This window comes from Anthonomus grandis, chromosome 14 (assembly GCF_022605725.1).
Source record: "Anthonomus grandis grandis chromosome 14, icAntGran1.3, whole genome shotgun sequence".
In the NCBI taxonomy this organism is placed as follows: Eukaryota; Metazoa; Arthropoda; class Insecta; order Coleoptera; family Curculionidae; genus Anthonomus; species Anthonomus grandis.
In genome coordinates, this window is record NC_065559.1 from 12,739,600 (window position 1) to 12,757,482 (window position 17,883).

At 32.6% G+C, this 17,883-nt stretch overlaps 1 protein-coding gene across 30 annotated transcripts in view; it reads left to right on the top strand.

Moving 5' to 3' along the window:
* Positions 1–17,059, top strand: part of LOC126744584 (protein turtle) — a 735,337-nt gene extending 718,278 nt beyond the window's left edge. For 22 of the 30 annotated variants that reach the window (XM_050452059.1, XM_050452074.1, XM_050452075.1 and 19 more), the window contains one exon: positions 277–17,059. In XM_050452059.1, coding sequence (XP_050308016.1) covers positions 277–1,558 — 1,282 coding nt within the window. In that variant the 3' untranslated portion in view covers positions 1,559–17,059. The remainder of the gene's footprint in view (positions 1–276) is intronic. The other 8 variants (XM_050452081.1, XM_050452082.1, XM_050452084.1 and 5 more) reach the window with 6 other exon arrangements.
* Positions 17,060–17,883: the final 824 nt, after the last annotated feature.

Consider the following 17,883-nt stretch of genomic DNA (forward strand, 5'->3'; position numbering starts at 1 on the left):
AAGACAAAATTTATATTTTGTCTATATATTATAACAGAATAAACAAAATAAAAGCAGTAACATATTCTTTAAATATAAAAAGACGTAATTACAATAAAAGTTCTATTCTTTTAAAGAAGGTACGTATTTTTAAGTTCCTAATCATCCACTAATATAAGAATGTTTTAATTTTCACAAGAGATATCACGCACATACAGGTTTTTTAAAATACGTAAAAAAACTAGCGAGTTTTTTAAAATTTAAAAGACATATTTTAAAATTATTTTTTTAATTTAGACTTAGAAAAGGCAGAATACCAGGTCTAAGCATCATAGCATTTGTCATCAATTGGATATGGCCGCGGGATCGTTGTCGATCTGGCAGTCTGTCTAGTCTAACTTGGCACCCGGACTACATTCAACCTGGATCAGCCTCCAAATCTAAATCTCTCGCCAGAATATCTAGAGCGGCCGACGGCAGATTCATCTTAGTAGACCCCAATGAGCTGCGCTCGGGAACCCCCTCTAACGCCTCAAGCAGTGACGACGGAGGCTTTCTACCAAGCAAAAGAGGCATTTTAAATAGAGCTTCTTGGAGAAGGCCTCTAGTTGGTTATCCCAGTCAGTTAAGTCTAAGAACTGATGCCTCGGGCCAGTCCGCAGCCCCTCTTGGTTACGTGATTGAAAATCCTCATAGGCTACCCACCTATATTAACCATCCTACATTGCAATTTGTCCCTACCATATATAGTCCCCAGACTCCCAAGTTTCAGAGCAGTTCCCCTACAAACTCCAGTGGGTTTTTGTTATCCCCTTGGACTCCTATGTACTTTAGTGACTTAAGTTCAGTGCGGTACACGAGTTCCGGCGAGAGATCGTTCCCTACTCCGCCGGGTTTTATGCAATTACGTTCGGTTCACGAGAGGTACTCGCAAGAGTTGCCACCGTTACGAGCTATACACGAGGAACATCAAGGATTCGTACCGGTACAACCTTTACTCGAGAGTCCGCGAACGATTAACACGCGTGCACGAACTGGTAGACTTTTAGCCCCACGCCACGCCCGCTTAGCGCGCAGTGCTCCCGAATTGGATCATCTAGATCGCTCTCCAGAGAGTCGATCTAGTTCAAGCGGTTTCGGTAGCAAGAATACCTCTCAGCAGAACCAGAGCTCACACAGTGGCAGCACTTTTATAGACTGGAGGTTACCGCCGTATAGACCTCCTCCTGCACCGCCCATGCTTCCTCCACCTCCTTCGCTAATGAGACACTGGCTGGAGTTAGCGTCTAGCAGCCCGTCAGCCTCGGATCATTTACATAAAGCTGTTGATGTTGGTAGCGTTGACGGTCACTACGAGTTTGATCCCAGTACTCCCACACCTACTCCATCAACTCCGACTGGTTCAAGGGACGTTGATGTAGTGGATGGAGGTTCTGGGCCTCAAAGAAAAGGATTTTTGTTAAGAAGTCGGTATGATAATATTGATGCGCGGGTACAAGCTATGAAAGAGGAGTTTAATGAGTTTCGAAAGAGGCAGGCGAATAGGCGAAGGAGTCACGTACTTGAAACCGTTTGTTAAATAAAATTCTTTTATCGGAAGATAAACTTTTTGAAATAGTAACATCTATATATTCGTTTGTTTTACTAGACTTTACCTGTTTAAGTCCTAACAATCCAAGAATCTAAGATTTGGTGAAATAGGCGTTTAGCAAATCATAATTATTGATTCTATAAATAAATATTGCTGCCTTAAATTGGATCTGATCACAAGGATTTTGAGTTGATAAAAACGTTACATTATAGCAATAGGATATTGCACTAAAAGCAATTATATACTATTTTTGTCGAGTATATATATGATTGTCCTTTAAACAGATCATATTTAAGTCATACATGAGTTTTAAGCTGATATTAAAGAAAAATAGTTAATGTGGTTGCTGCTTGAAAGAAGACTTGAAATTTTGAAATCCGTAAAAGTAGTAATCCAAAAAAGGAAAAAATAAAAACTCAAAGCTCATGTTCGCAAAAAAAGTTCTAAGCAGCCTGTAAAAGAAGCTGAATAATAAAATCCTATGAGTATATAATGAATGACAAATTCGTTCAAACAAAATGAGAAGTTTAGCAAGGCAGCATCGTTTCTTTGCGATATGTAAGAGATGCATAGGAGAAAACGTCTAAAAATACTTTTGGTATTTTGTCTTTAAGTAGCTAAAACTAACATTAAAAATAATCAGCAATTGCACGGTATTAAAAATTAATTTCAATTAGATGCGAGTATTTTCATTATAAAATCAAAATATTACATAAATTTTCAATAAAGCATTAATTAAAAAAAGAAACGGAAATGTAAATATAGGGAAGAACGGGTAACAATAAGACACTTTTTTTTATTTTTCAAAATTTTTTTCTTTAATCGATGTTAGTATAACCCTAGTATATCAATAATTCTTATTTAAAAAACGATTTTTAAATTTATATTTTATAAGGAAAAAATATAAATTTCATTTAATATTGGCTTTGCCAAAACCATTTCGATTGAATCTAAGGTAACTAGGTCTATATCAGTTTCTTGAGGTATTATAAATCCATTCAGTTTTAAGGCTTTTCGCAAGAAAAATACTTTATCTTTGTCTATTTCGGTAAGAACTCGTCCCACATAAAAGATCGATGTATTAAATTTAACCAAAACATAATTTCCTTTCTCAAGATTTTTCTCTAAAAAATCCATTGCCAAATCTTCATTAAATGATTTAACATCAGATTCGTCTGAATTAAAAACCTTCCTTTTGGTTTTATTAACTACTTTGAGTACTTTTTTAGGGGTCTGTGACTCTTTAAGTCCAGCTTGGGAGTGTCTGTAGATATAAAAATTCCCTCCCTTTTTCTGGGTTTGACTTCCTTTCTTCCGCTGTAAGAAACCCTTTAAAATCTCTCGGTGAAATAAACTCGCGAGATTCATCAGTTTGCTAAATAATTACCTGGCGATGAAGAAGCTGATGTAATTGCTATATTGGAAGTTGAAGACTCAGATAGCGTAGTAAAAGGGCAGAGTCGGTTTATCTGAATACATAACGATCAAATGAAAAAATTACAGTTTTTCCTAAAAGCTGATTGAATATTTTTTGGAATCCTTGCTTTAGCGTGGGCGATTCCAACGCATTCTGCAACATTATAGAGAGAAAAAGTCTTTGTTGGATTTCTAGTTATGCAGTAATCATGCGCATCATAATAATAGGTCTGAAATGACTTAAATACTCCTTTATCAAGAAGCTGCATTTTGTTGCCTGAATAAGGTGGTACTGTTAATACCTTAAATCCAGGTTTTTTTACTAATTTAATTGCCCGATAAACTATATGGTTCTCATGATTATCAAATAATAAAAGGGATTGATTTTGTAAAGAGGTGTTAGTGTGCTGAATAAAATGATTTATCATTTATTGGGAAATCATCCATCCTGTAGGCTGCGTAAGTATCAAAGTGCCAGGAGAAGCTCCAAATAACATATGTTGCTTGAAATTAACCCTAGAAAAGATCATGGCGGGTGGAGTAGTGTTTCCAACATCACTCACAAAAGAGCCAGTTATAACCAAGATGCTAATAAGAGCACTAGTTAGTCTACAGATTTGTTTACTGTCCTTTTTTGCAACAACACGAGACTCGCCTGGAATAGTTTTTGTAGCCGTTTCGTCTAGGTTAAAAATTCTGCTAGAGTTTGCTAATGGTGGGTGTTTTTTTCATGACGTTTGTTGTTTTCCAAATTAAATTTTTAAAAATTATGTTCATTAAATAAAGCAGGTCGTGATAAGCTTAACCCTTTTGCTAATCTCAAAGATAAATTTTTATGTCTATTCATAAAGCCTACCATCCTTTAAATTTCTGCTATTTGTTGCTTTTGCTATTTATCCAGACATTTTATTTGATATATGGCCGCTACTTTAAAAGATATCTTTTTTATTTCTACCATTGACAGGTCGTAGAACATTTTTGAACAAGTTACATTGTAGTTTATAATCTGCCAAATCATTTTCTTGTTCTGTGGTAAATATTTTGTTAACGCTATAATTTGGTCCTATAATTTGTCCAGGGTCTGCTTATTGTTTCTGGACATATCTGGCCGGGAACAAGCTTTTTCTCTTTGGCTACTAAACGAATAAATCTTGCATTTACTAAGTTTACAGTCTCCCTTCTTACATCTTTAGAAAAAACCCTTTTCAGTTTTTCTTTGGGGAAATCTAGGCATTGTAACCTACAAAAGAATTTAGATAAAGAAAAGACAAAAATTAGACAAAAATGGTTGGAAAATAATGAGATGTCATTGTTACCCTCTAGTGATTGTCTCATTGTTATCCCAAGATCAATATTCTAGAATATCGGTTATTAAACTATGTTTATGTATATTAAAAATTAAAAAAATTACCGAATCTTACCTTTAGGGTCTCTTCGCCTTTACTAAGAGTAAGATAAGTCACGTAGGACTTGTCGAAACATTGTCTTTATCACTTTTAATTATTTCACGCGTTTTTTTACTTTCGACTGCAATAACGCATGTGTTTACGGATGCAGCGTTGCCGAACGACTGACGTTTGTCTCAACAGAATTACTTCGAAATGCTGATATTTGACAACACTATCAATAGATGTCGTCTTACATATACTTTTAAATAACGTAAATATTTCAAGTGTTTTATTGTACCCCGTGACTCATTGTTACCCGTTCTCCCCTACAGAGGAAAGTTTAAAACAAGAGAAGGTTCATATTTGAATAAAAGAAAACGAAGCCTCTAATGAAAAGATTTAGATAGTAGAACATTCAAATCAATCCACAGTAAATAGCATCTATCTCAACCAATTCTTTTGTTCTGCGGTATATGATATAGAAACATGCGTAGCATGTGACAACCTTACTCACGTAATATCAGTTAAAGTAATTTTTCTTTAAGGTAAGTTCAGTTCGTTACTCCTTGAAACGCGAAAAGATGAATTTTAATATAACCTATAAATTAATACAATTTTATTATGCCTCCTTCGAAAATTCGCTAATAACTAATGTAACAACATCTAAAATTTTTAGTGATAGTTTTCTCGCTTATAAAGTATCTCTTCAGCAATAAATATGTGCACACTTTTATTATAACTACTTAATAATAATTACCTAGTATAAAAACAAAACACTTTTTAATGCAATAAATATTATTAGTTTCCCTTTTATATCATAATCCTTAGATAGTATTCAAGCTTAAAAGTTATAGTGAAAGTATGCATGATATTTTCAACTATACTTAATTACGTTTTGTGTGATGAGTGAAGTGCAAAAATCAAATAACAAAAAAACATTGTTAAGATAGACAAAAACAACTCTTTTTTAATTCAGTGTGATATCCAATGTAATTCGGAAACGAAAAATATGTTCTAAATATTTAACACAGAACCAAGCTGACTTTTTAGGATTAAATTGGTAAACGTAAGATAAATAAGTTTATTCCACGAAAACTTTTTTGTAAATTAGAAGGATTTATGTTGTAGAGGTTAAAAAAAGTTAAAGCTCAATTTACTCGATACAGTAAGAACCATAACAAATGTTTTAAGCTTTTGTTAAATGGGCTGATTTGGGTGTAGTTTAAGACATTTGTAATGTTTTCAATATCGTTTATATAAGACACCATACAATAGTATTGTGATCACGTAAAAAGTTAGAATTTTGCTTAAGGTTCATAATCATCCATTCGTAAAATATAATAAGCAAACTTTACTATATACAGGGTGTTCCGTTGATCATGTTACAAACTTCTAGGGCAGATCGAAAACGTCAAAAGAAAAACAAAAGTTCATATAATCATGGGTCCGGAAAAGCTTCCTCAGGGAGCTACAGCTCTTTGAAAATAACCTTTAAAAACTAGTTTTTTTTTAATAGCTCCGGAACTACTTTAGCTACCGCAACCAATTTTGGGAGGTAAATTATTGTTAGTTCGATTATTCTTTTGAATCTACTAAATAAAAAAAATATTTACCAGGGGCTTCAGAATCAGGGGGGTATTTGGTAAATTTAGGCCCATTTCTTTAAGACTTTAATTTCTGCCCGTTTGGGCATTAGATTATGATGTTCCTATGCTTTTTACATAAAAAAGGTGCTCTTAGTAAAAGTCGGTACATGGTACGGTCGGTACATTCTGAACCCCTGGTAAATATTTTTTTTATTTAGTAGGTTCAAAAGAATAAACGTACTAACAATAATTTACCTCCCAAAATTGGTTGCGGTAGCTAAAGTAGTTCCGGAGCTATTAAAAAAAAACTAGTTTTTAAAGGTTATTTTCAAAGAGCTCTAGCTCCCTGAGGAAGCTTTTCTGGACCCATGTTTATATAAACTTTTGTTTTTCTTTTGACGTTTTCTATCTGCCCTAGAAGTTTGTAACATGATCAACGGAACATCCTGCATAACTAAATTATTAAAAATTGCTTGGATCCAGCTCCTTTTTCCTCAATGACATCTTTAAAATTGTTTTAAAAGGATTAAACTCCGTTTAATTTTGTTTAGTCTCATTCTAAGTCTTCTTATTACCTGATGTCAATAACATCTTAACTTCGATATCTTTAGTTGAGACCTATGAATCTTCTTAAATGATCTTAAAGAAAATAAAAACACAGGTTTGAATTTTAGGACTCGAATGGGGTTAAATGTGTAACTTTTAGTCTGATAAATGGTTTTTCAGCTAATTAAAAGATATTAATAAATACCTAATAAGATAATGAATTTGCAAGCATCGCACCCCTAGCGGCTAACAGAAAAATTAAAACATCCTACCGTGATAAAATCAAGCTCAAATTGAGATGTCTTCTTTTTAAATAAAAGGAAGGTATCTGGAACAGGATATCCATATTAAATGCAAAATATAAGGATACATTTAAAAGACAGTTTGGCACAACACCAGGCCAAACAAAGTATTTTATATTGTATAATTAGTCCATGGCTACTGTAGATTGTATTATGTTATGTCGGAGGGGAGACTGCGTGCATGTCATTTTCCTCACATCTTTTGTAGTTCTTTATATAAATTAAAAACTTTTTAACACCTACCCAAAGTGCTTATTTTACAAAATATTCTGCCATGCATTTTTTTTTTAATTTTTGTCTACACAAAAAAACGCTAACGCCGTTGGAAAAAATTCCATCGAAGTTAAAAACTAAATAATATGTATTTACTACTTAGAACATTGAATACACTAGAATAAACATTGGCTGCTTTGGATTGAGCGCAACATCTACACAGGGGGCAGAGGGGATATTTTTATTGATAAACATGCTTAGTATTCCATGTTGCCAGTGATCACTCAATTTTAACAGAAGAAAATAAAGTGATATAATAAATTATTTTAATTAGCAGAAACTGAGTTGCATTCTTTATGATAAGGCAAAAGAAAGAGTGAAACTCGTTTAATAACCAAAACTATTTTATACTATATTTACACTAAACACTAATAATAATTAATATTTTTAATTTAGATTCTTTAAATCACCAAAATTCTACACACACCCGCAACGCTGTAGATTTTGCCCAGAAATATTCTCGCAATAAAGGTATTACTATTTGGCAACTGTGCTCGTTGTTTACTTTTGGATGGTGCACCTTTCGTACAGTATTAATATTAAAAAGATGTTTTGAGTGATTTCAGTGCGTTTTTTAATTAGTATTAAGTCTTAAAACTCCCTTTTTGCTAAAAACTATAAAGAAGTCTGAAGTGGGTCACATATCAAAAGAATTTCTTACTGGTAAACTGCAAGGGGTGGGTGGGAGTTTGTAAGGGTAGTGTTTTTTAAAACAATTTTTTGTATAAAACAACACCCGCTTTTTAACAATACTACCCTTTGCCCCTCACCCACCCCATACAGTTTACCAGTAAGAAATTGTTTTAAAAAATCACTGTTTTTCGTCCATAAACCTTAACCTCTCAATACACTTTTTGTACTAAATATTTATATATAAAATTTAAATAAATTAAATAACCTAGAAGAACAAAAACTATCATCCAATATATAGTACTTAAATTTGATATTATTTAATATATATTTATTTAGGACAAAAACAGTGTTGTTAGATTGCATATTATGAACGAAATCATCTATTGTTCATCATTTGACCACAGTACCGGGTCTTCATACAAAAAATAAACATCCTATTTGAGTGGTAAATTAATGACACCTTAATAATAAGAGAATTAAATTTTTCTTCCTCTTCTCTTTTTCTTGTTTTCTTCCAAGTTGTAAGTGCCTGGACTTTATAACCTGAAGATAGTTGAATAATGAAACATTTCAGGCAATTTGGGATTTGTGGGACAACAAGAGATTGAAAGAACTTAGTTCCAACTGTCTGAACAAATGAAATCATTCTTCCTTTCTCTTTTCCTTTTTGGTTTTGGACCTTCGAGTCGGTTTATCGATTGGTAGACTCTGGTCCGAAGACCAGGTTCGTTGTCCAATGTTTGGATGAGACCGTGACTTTGTGTCCTTACCTTTGTTTTTGTTTTCGTTTGGTCTCTTAGAGAAAAATGGATGATACGTTTCTATGGGCCACATATATTGGAAAAAAGGAAATTCAAATTGTTCCTTTCGCAGTTGGGTGTCAATGGTATCATCCTTCTAGGTTATAATATAAAAGACGGCATATTTGTGAAGTATCTATTGAGTATTGGCTACCAAAATATTAATAAAAATGTGTAAAGTATATTATTATAATCTAGCAAATTAATTGCTTATTGGAACCCAAAATGCCGCAAAATTAATGTATGCAAAAATGAAGGTAGTATTTGGTCGATATCCAGCAACCAAAATTAAGAACGCAGCATATGTCGTTTACCAGGAACATATAGTCTGCGCCCATTATTATTTAATCGATATAATGCCCGTATCTCCTAGAATTTCAAAGGAGCTTTAATAATTTTTTGTCTAGATACTAACAATGGATAACTAAATCGGTTTATAGTGGGTATAAACCGCGACAAACTAAGCTTTTTTTGTAAAAATGAATTAAAAGGTTAACTTCCAAAGGATTTGAACTAAACTTTCTTCTGTAATATATAATAAATATCTAAACGGATTGGAGATGGTTGCACACCTCTACAACGTGTTTTGATTTAAAATTATTGAGTTCGACGTTATAAACGGCTATAACTGCCAAATGATATGGATAAAACTTTTCCTTATAGCCGTTAGGAGTTACATAGCTGTTTATATTTTTTAATATCTAACAATTCAATAATTTTTTACCAAAAAACTTTAGTTTGTAAAGGTTTATAACCACTATAAATCGATTTATAAAAAAATATTGAAATTCCTTGGGAATTTCAGGAGATATGGGCATTATATCGATTAAATAACAGCGGGCGCGTACTATAAATAGGTTGCTAGAAACGACATATGCTACGTTCTAGATTTTTGGTTGCTGGATATCGATCGGGCGCTAGCTTCACAGATATGAAAAAATAACTAGAAAAACAATGGCAACTTCAGATACGTGGATTGTAAACATAGAGGTATTCTACGTTGCCAAGTTGCTTTTTTTTCATTAACATGTACATTTTTTACCTGTTACAAATACACATTAAAAAAATATGTAGTGGATTAAGAAAATTATATATTGAATGAAAAATTGAAAAGTCGATTTGACATCATTGTCTGAGAGATGGTGAACTCAAACAACCTTGCCTATGGTTTGCAGCTAGGCTTACTCTAAGCATTCAATGTTCTAAGATTTACTATTTATCACCAGAACGCCCGCATACACGCGATATGCGTAAAAGCGCATGTGCATATAAGAGAGATGAAGTGATTCCAATAACGTATACGTGTAAATTGTTAGCTGCGCATGCCCACTTTTACGTTAATGCTCTACGTGATACGTAGGCATACGGCTCTTTAACGACGATCCAAACTTTATACGCTTATCTGCGATTACTTGCGAACAGCATCAATTATGTATAACCGAGTAAACAACTTTTTTTTGTATGTTTAAATAAAATTCTCGGTCTGAAATAAATCCCAAAAGAGTGCATCTTTTACATCATCGTCGCTAAAATCTGAATCTCTAATATAATGCATTAAGAGTTTTGTCCATAATTAATTCGAACTTTGTCTCTTGTACCACCAACAGCACAACAAAAATTAATAATTAGTGTTCTAAGTTTTGTTTATTTCTATTTCATAAATTAAACACCATCACCGCAAAGATCAAATTTACCTAGATTACGTCGTACGTCTACGTTTACTTCCTGGCGTTACTTTATCTGCCCATTCTCTCTTTGGCCAGATAATTATTACTTCTTTTATTATTTATAGAATAATAATATTAAAATTGTTTTTCAAGATATAAAAAATTGCATGTAGAAATAATATTGTGTGGTACTTATTCATTTCAACTAATTTTTGATAGCTAAATGCTTAATATTAATGGCTTACAAATAAATATCAAGGCTCCATCAAACTGGGTTGCGGAAAAAAATTACCTAAAAACATATAAATAATTATAATTTATATAAATCAATAATTTTAATATGTAAGTGTGTTTATATATTAGCCACTGTTTAACATTTATTAATAAATATTCAATGCAACAATGCTCATCTCATTCTACACAAAAAAATGCACATGCCTCTCTCCGTATTTACTTATAACATGTGTAGATGCATGCGAGTGATTAGTACTATGTATTGTCTGGGAATCCAAAATGATAAAATTAAGCCATTTTGGAAAAAACAACAAAATACGAACCAAGGATACAATCAAACACGTAAACAAATCAACAGTTACATAATTACAGAACTTAGAACATTCAACAAACACAAAATTGACCAGAATTATAAAATGTAAGTATAAGTCTTGACACTTAAAACATCCACAAAAAAACTTGAAAACTAAACTATAGTATCAATTTCGACATATACTAGTCAGGTACATTGTACGCATATAAAGGACAAAAATATGACCTTTACGACAAATATTTTTCTAAATCAAATACTTAAAACCTTATTTAATATTGTTGAGGATAAACCTAAAATTTTAGATTTTAATTCTAATTACCCTAATAGATATAAACTTGCTACGATCGATAATCTTGGGGACAGAGCAGTTTTATTTTTTGTTGACAGGTTTATTAAAGATAATCTTCAATTAATAAAATCTACCCTTGCAAAAAACAGCTTTCCTGAAAAACTTTTAAATTTTACGATCAAAAAGAGACTTAGGGAATTAAAAAATATTACTCATTCGACACATCAAACTAATAATAATATAACCAACAACATAGTTAGGAATCGAGAAGTGACCTATTTAAAGCTGCCTTTTTCTTCATTCTTAAAAAAATAAATGAATATTAATCTCAAACTACTTGATATTACAGCGGCTTGGTCTTCTTCTAACGAAACTAACGTAATTTTTTATAAAATTAAAGATCCCATTCCTCTTATGAAAATAGTAATGTGGTTTATAAGGTTGATTGTCTTTCTTGTCAGATACTTACCTCTAATATTGTTCAAGTATCTCAGTTACATCACAAAAAGTCGAACCAATAAAAATCATTTAAAAAATCTAAACGATAATTATTCTGGGCTTTATATAACTTTAACATGGTTAGAATCTTTTATAGAGAGAGTAACCTTTATAAAAGATACTACTAGAGTCGTGTTATATAAGCGAGTACAAAAATGTTAATAAATGGGCTGATTATCAGAATAGCTTGCAAAATTATAGCTTTATTCTTAAATTACATTAATGCTTATTTCACTAAAATAAGAATATCAAGAATCCTGAACACAAAAAATGTTCCGTGTGCCATCTAGTTGTTTCTTCTCCAAACGCAGGCTTTAAGTATTTGATTTAAAAAAAATTCTTGTCTTGAAGGTCATGTTTTTGTTCTTCATATATGTACCTAACTGACTGATGTCGATACTGATACTATAGTTTAATTGTAAAGTTTTTTTGTGGATTTTTTAAGTGACGAGACCTAGACTTAGGGTAATTCGAGGATAGATGGCCCAGGTTTTAAAATGTCACGGTAACATTTCTATGTGTTGAATTAGAATTACTGTTCATTTTTTTAACGAATCTTTATTGAGTTTAGAAACATGTATTAACCAATTAAATGCATTAAAAAATAAAAACTTATAATTCAGAAAAAAAAATAAAAATAGTTTACAAAAACCATCTCCCCTACGGTGCTGAGGTGAGATGGCGTAACGAAAAAAAAGGTGTTTTGGCCAAAATGTCACTTTGTTTTGCATACAACCACACCACAGTCGTGGCAAAAGTTCACAAACTTGGAACAGGAATCGTGAAACCATCTGGTGCAACGCAAGCAATTAACCCAGTCGTCAGATTTTGTGGTTTGGGAATATATTTCGCCACAACCGGTGCAAGCCTGGTCATCGTCGTCCATATCATCTGAAGTCATCCAATGTCGGTGGCTCTAGATCTTCGTCTGAGGATGAGTCGCTTGTGGCAGCTTTCTCAATTTTCTTTTTGGTCACTTTTGGCTTCTTCAAAACTGGTTTTAATTTAGTGATCTTTATTTCTTTCTGTGTTTTTTTAGACGCTTTGTTCTTTTTTTCGCCAATTCTTGTCTCTGTAGTTAAAATTTCCGCCAGGTGCTTGCTCCTTTTGCGAACCGAATTAATGTTAGCGGAAACAACTGGAACAGGTGAAATTATGTATAGCATTTTTCCAGGGGTACTTTTGACGAGAGTATTTGCATTAGCTTCTGTAACCGATTCATTTTCTGGTCTGGTATAGAATCATCTTTAGTCTGCCAACTGCAGCCAGGTTGTTGATTATCATCAGATAAAGCTTTGGTAAAACTTTGAGAACTACCATCTGGAATTTTATTTTCACCTGCATCGGGAGCCTCAAGTACGATACTATTTTCAGTCAAATAGGCGTCATCTGGGATAGCAGAAGGATTAAATGGCATAATTCCCGTAGCCTTGAACGCCGAAGTTCCATTATTTACAGTTGCAGACTTGTTCCATCCTTCAGCAAGTAACTTTCCAAATTGTAATCTAGTGAGCTTTCGTCCTGGATTATTTTTAATTGTTTGTTTTATTGTTGTGTTTAATACAGTATTCTAACATCTCAACGTTATTGCAGTGTGAAGCATGACCATCAAGCAGTAACAAAACTGTCCCTGTCTGACAAATATGTCACTGAAAAAATATGTCACTGTTGACATAAGACGATCTTTCTGACATATAAACCAAGGATCCCGGAGGCATCCTATCCTCGAACTCTTGCTTTTTGTTTTTTCCTTTCATGACGCAGGTTGGGGGAAGAAAAATGCCTTCCGCATTACAATAGGCTATAACTGTAATGGTTTCTCCCTTTTCATCGGAGCTGATACTTGCGATGTTTTTAGATCCTTTCTTAACAATAACATGCCCCGGCATATTATTAAGTTGTAAACCCGTCTCATCCATATTGTAGATGTGTCCAGGTTTATTCATAAGATCATTCTCGGTCATAGTATTTTCTAGCAGCTGAAAGTAAGTCTCAACATCTTTTTTGTTCATACCCAAGGATGGATTAATGGAGACCCCTTCTGCTTTTCTCACTGACAGCCTTGAGTTTCTCTGCAGGAATAACTGCAGCCACGGATAACCAGCTAATCTCAATTCCTTATTAAAATTATGTTTAATACCCAGCTGTCCGGCCAATCTAAAAGCCATACTTCGCACATCAGTTCGAGTAGGAGAAAATCAATTTTTTTGAAGTTTTAGGATATGTGTGGCCAACTTTTTTTCAGCAGCTTCGCCTAACGTGGAGGAGGGTCCAAGAGGACCTTTCTTTATATTGTCTGCCAATTTTCTTCTTCGTAGAGTGGTTGCCGGAACCCCAAAATTACGAGCAGCCTCATTAACTCCCATTCTATTTTCATTAACGGCTTGAATGGCGTCGGCTAACTGTTGTTCGGTCCAACTAGCCCTTGAACAACTTCCAGCACGCTTGTATTTGGTGGGCATATTAAAAAGAAAAATAAATATTAATGAGCCATCTCACCTCAAAAATAAGTGACCCATCTATCCTCGTTGTGAGAGGAGAGATGGCGCACCTCAAAAACTAAACAAGTTTTGAAATATGCGCTATTTTGATGTTATATAACAAAACTTAAATGTTTTTACTTACCTGAGACGATATTGTGATTCAAATTATTGTTATATTTAAAGCTCACTAGCACAAAGAAGGAATTCCGACAAATATTTTTGCATTATACGAATCACGTATAAATTGATATTTAAGTGGACATTTAACGATGAACACAAACGGTGCGGTGGCATGCCTGATATGAACTGAAGTACCTCAGAGCACAGCCGCTCCCCTTTAACGTTAGCGGCAGCGCTGTAAAACCATTGCCCCATCTTACCTTCTGCGCCATCTATCCTCGAATTACCCTATAGTCAACTTTGGGTTTGTTAAATGTTTTAAGTTTTGTGATTATGTAACTGTTGTTATGTTTGCGCGTTTGTTTGTATCCTAGATTTGCATTTTGTTGTAATTTTCAAAACGTTTTCATATTATCTTAACAGCCGTCTGAAGAAGTCTTAAATCCGAGACGAAACGTCATGCCATAACAAATAAAGGTCAAGAGAAATTGAGGCTGTACTTTTGAAAACATTTTGTTTATAAGAATACAAACTTAAATAAATGCTGAACAAATACTTTAGTAATTTTGAAACAACCAAAAACCAAATTAAACAACTAAAATTTTTTGAAAACAACCAAATACCACGAATCTGCGTCCATCACGAGCTGAATTTTTCAATAGCAACGAGCTTAATAACCAATTAGGTACGAGTAGACTGCATTGACATACCCCTTTCTCATAACGTTGCCAGTGAAAAAAAAATCTTAACTTTAAATTATATCCGGTGGTTAGATACCTAACTGAGTAATTTACAAAAGGTATTTAAAAAAAATTACTTTATTGTTTTTTGTAAAAATCATTAGAGACAATTTAAAAATAAGAAACAATAGACGCAACATTAAATTAAGAGACTAGATATTAACAGAAAAAGATCATCAGACGCATAAATGTGCCCCCAAAGGCTGTTACTTGACGAATTTTTACCTATTTTTATTAAATTGAGTAAATCATTTAAAAGGTTATTAAGATTTAAATAAAAAATTCAGTAATATAAGCAAATTCTAACTTTTTGGACCTAATTATCTTAACGCTTTATGGTGGTCGAAACTTCAGACCGCGACCAACATTCACAAGAGGCTGTTGCGATATTGTAATATTAGTGTTAGGATAAAAACTGTAAAATGTAATTATTTTATTTCTATTTATTTATAGCAATATTCTATATTTATTTTATTTGCTACAGATTTATCCACTTTAATTTGTCCCTTCATTTATAAATGCCTGCATACGGCTTACTGAATAATGTTTTACATTAAACTGGATAGATCATGGTTTAGATTATTATATTTAATAAAAACTTTGACAATGTTGTTTTATAATGTAACTTAATAAAAAAATATTTTATTTTAGTTTAATTAAACACCTGTCAGAGTTTTTATGTTTGTATTTTTGAGTAATTCATACAATTATAAAGCTTTAATTTTGTAATTATTCGTTGGGGTTGTTATATTTTAAACTAACTACAAATCTATATAAGTAGCTTTAATTTTTTGAGAATAATAATGCCATGTGAGGACTGGTTGTATTATAAATACCATTAAAGTCAATATAAAAGTAGTTAATAAATGTACTTTTTATAATTTATTTTCGAATTTGAATATGTAGAAGATCTTATTTCGCACTTTATTTTTGTAAGTAAAATGAAAAATTAATATATATTACGGTCCCCCCATCTTAACTTTTAAACAAGATATGATAATTTAGTGGAATGCAATTTCATTAAAAATAATTTATTTAAATAACTTATAATAAAAATCTGATAGTTCTCCTCGGCATAAGGTAAAGGCTTTCGAATTATAATTTTATCTGACCAAAATCTTTTTATCTTTCTTGTTTAAAGTTTATATGAGGACTTTTTTGGACCAACTATTTATATTTAATTTTAAAGCGAAGATCTTCTAAAAAAAGCTTAAAAGTTTTATCCTGTATGTTGTGCAATAATAACTTTTTTCACATAATATTATATTTTCAGCGAACTTATGATATTTTGTAAATAGCAAGCCGATTATGTTAAATACAAATAATTATCATGTGTTATCTGTATTTTAAAAAATTGTCTTGCCAGAGGACATGTTTCAAATAAATGTAGGCTATGCGTAGGTATTGGCTGGTATTGAACTGCTAGATATTAATTAAATAAAGGAAGTTACAATAATACCAGCAATGTGAACAATAATAAGAGAATTTTATTTCTTATTTATAATTAGTTAAAACAATTGTATAAGTATGCAACCTAAATATGTATGTAAAAATGGTTCCAAAAATAATAGGTCACAGAGCAGGGTATCAACGTTTTTTTAATTGGTGCAAAAGTAATATCATAATTTGCACCGGCTAGTATTTTATTATGAATAAAAAAAGACCGCTGTTAAAAAAAGTCTGGTGTTATTAGATCTGGCGATCTGGAGGGCCAGTTCACATCTCCAGAACAAGAGATCACTCGACCTAAAAGTGTGTCTCTCAAAATCTCCATAGTTGCCCAAGCTGCGTGAGTGGCTGCTATGTCCTATTGGAACCAACAATAATCGAGACTTCAGCTACGGTTATCAAAAAAATTAAAAAAAAATAAGGTCCATATCCAATGATACACCAGATAGTCACATTTAGGGGATACAATGGTTCATCGGCCATTTGACGTGGAGTCTTTGTAAATAAGCAGTGAAAATAATTCGTTCGCACATACGTTCTTGTAGTGTGTATCGCTGCATTGCTTGTTCACAACTAATTCTCTATATACCTACATCATAAATGTCCACAGTGAAATTTGATGACATTTGTGAAAATACCAGCTAATGTAAATTATGACATTACTTTTGCGCCACCTGTTATATACAGTTTTGTGTTGTAATTTCTTAACGAAACTGAATAGTAAAACTAATTAATATATTTTTAAAGCAAGACTCTTAAGTTCAGATTTGCAAACCATCTAATTTATTATTATCTAAATGCAAGAAAGTGCATGTGCAGGCCTTCCCAGTTGTGATCCCAAGCCGCTTATAGGAAAAAAAAATGTACTCTAGACCATCTTACTCTATGAGAAGATTATATTTAGGAAACCTTTAGAAAAAGAGAATACTATCAGTACTTTTCGACATGAAAGGATTATTTAATATGACGTGGCATTTTGGAATACTTAGCAAGCTACATAAAATAGGAAGTAGAATCTTCCACTATTTGTATAGTCTTTTTTTGAAAGTGATAAGCGGTTAAAAGGTATAATTAAAAATACAATTTTCTAAAGAAGATAGAATAGAAATAGACTATAGAAAATGGGGTTCCACAAGATTCTACACTCAGATGTACACTATTTCCCATCGCCATAAATGACCTTTATAATTGGCACCTATTCTGACAATAGTCAACAAAAACTTCTACACTGGCAACATTTATAGACAGATTATTTTTTATAAGTTCTAAGAAAGTGTATATAGGAGAAAATTACATAAACATATAGGCAACTAAATAACTTTAACTTCAGATTTCCAAAGCATTCAGTTTATGATTATCTAAATACAGGGAAATGCATCTATGATTATAAGATCTGTACCACAGATAGGACTTCCTAAGCAGGCGACCTGCCCTCCTAATAAAGAGGAGCAGGTCTTCCCAGTTGAGATCTTTTAGTTCCTCTGGTGGCAGAGATTTTCTTTTGATCCTAGTCAATCTTTCGCATTCTCCTATAAAATGATAACTCTATGTGTTGGATGGAACTGCAGCTATGCTA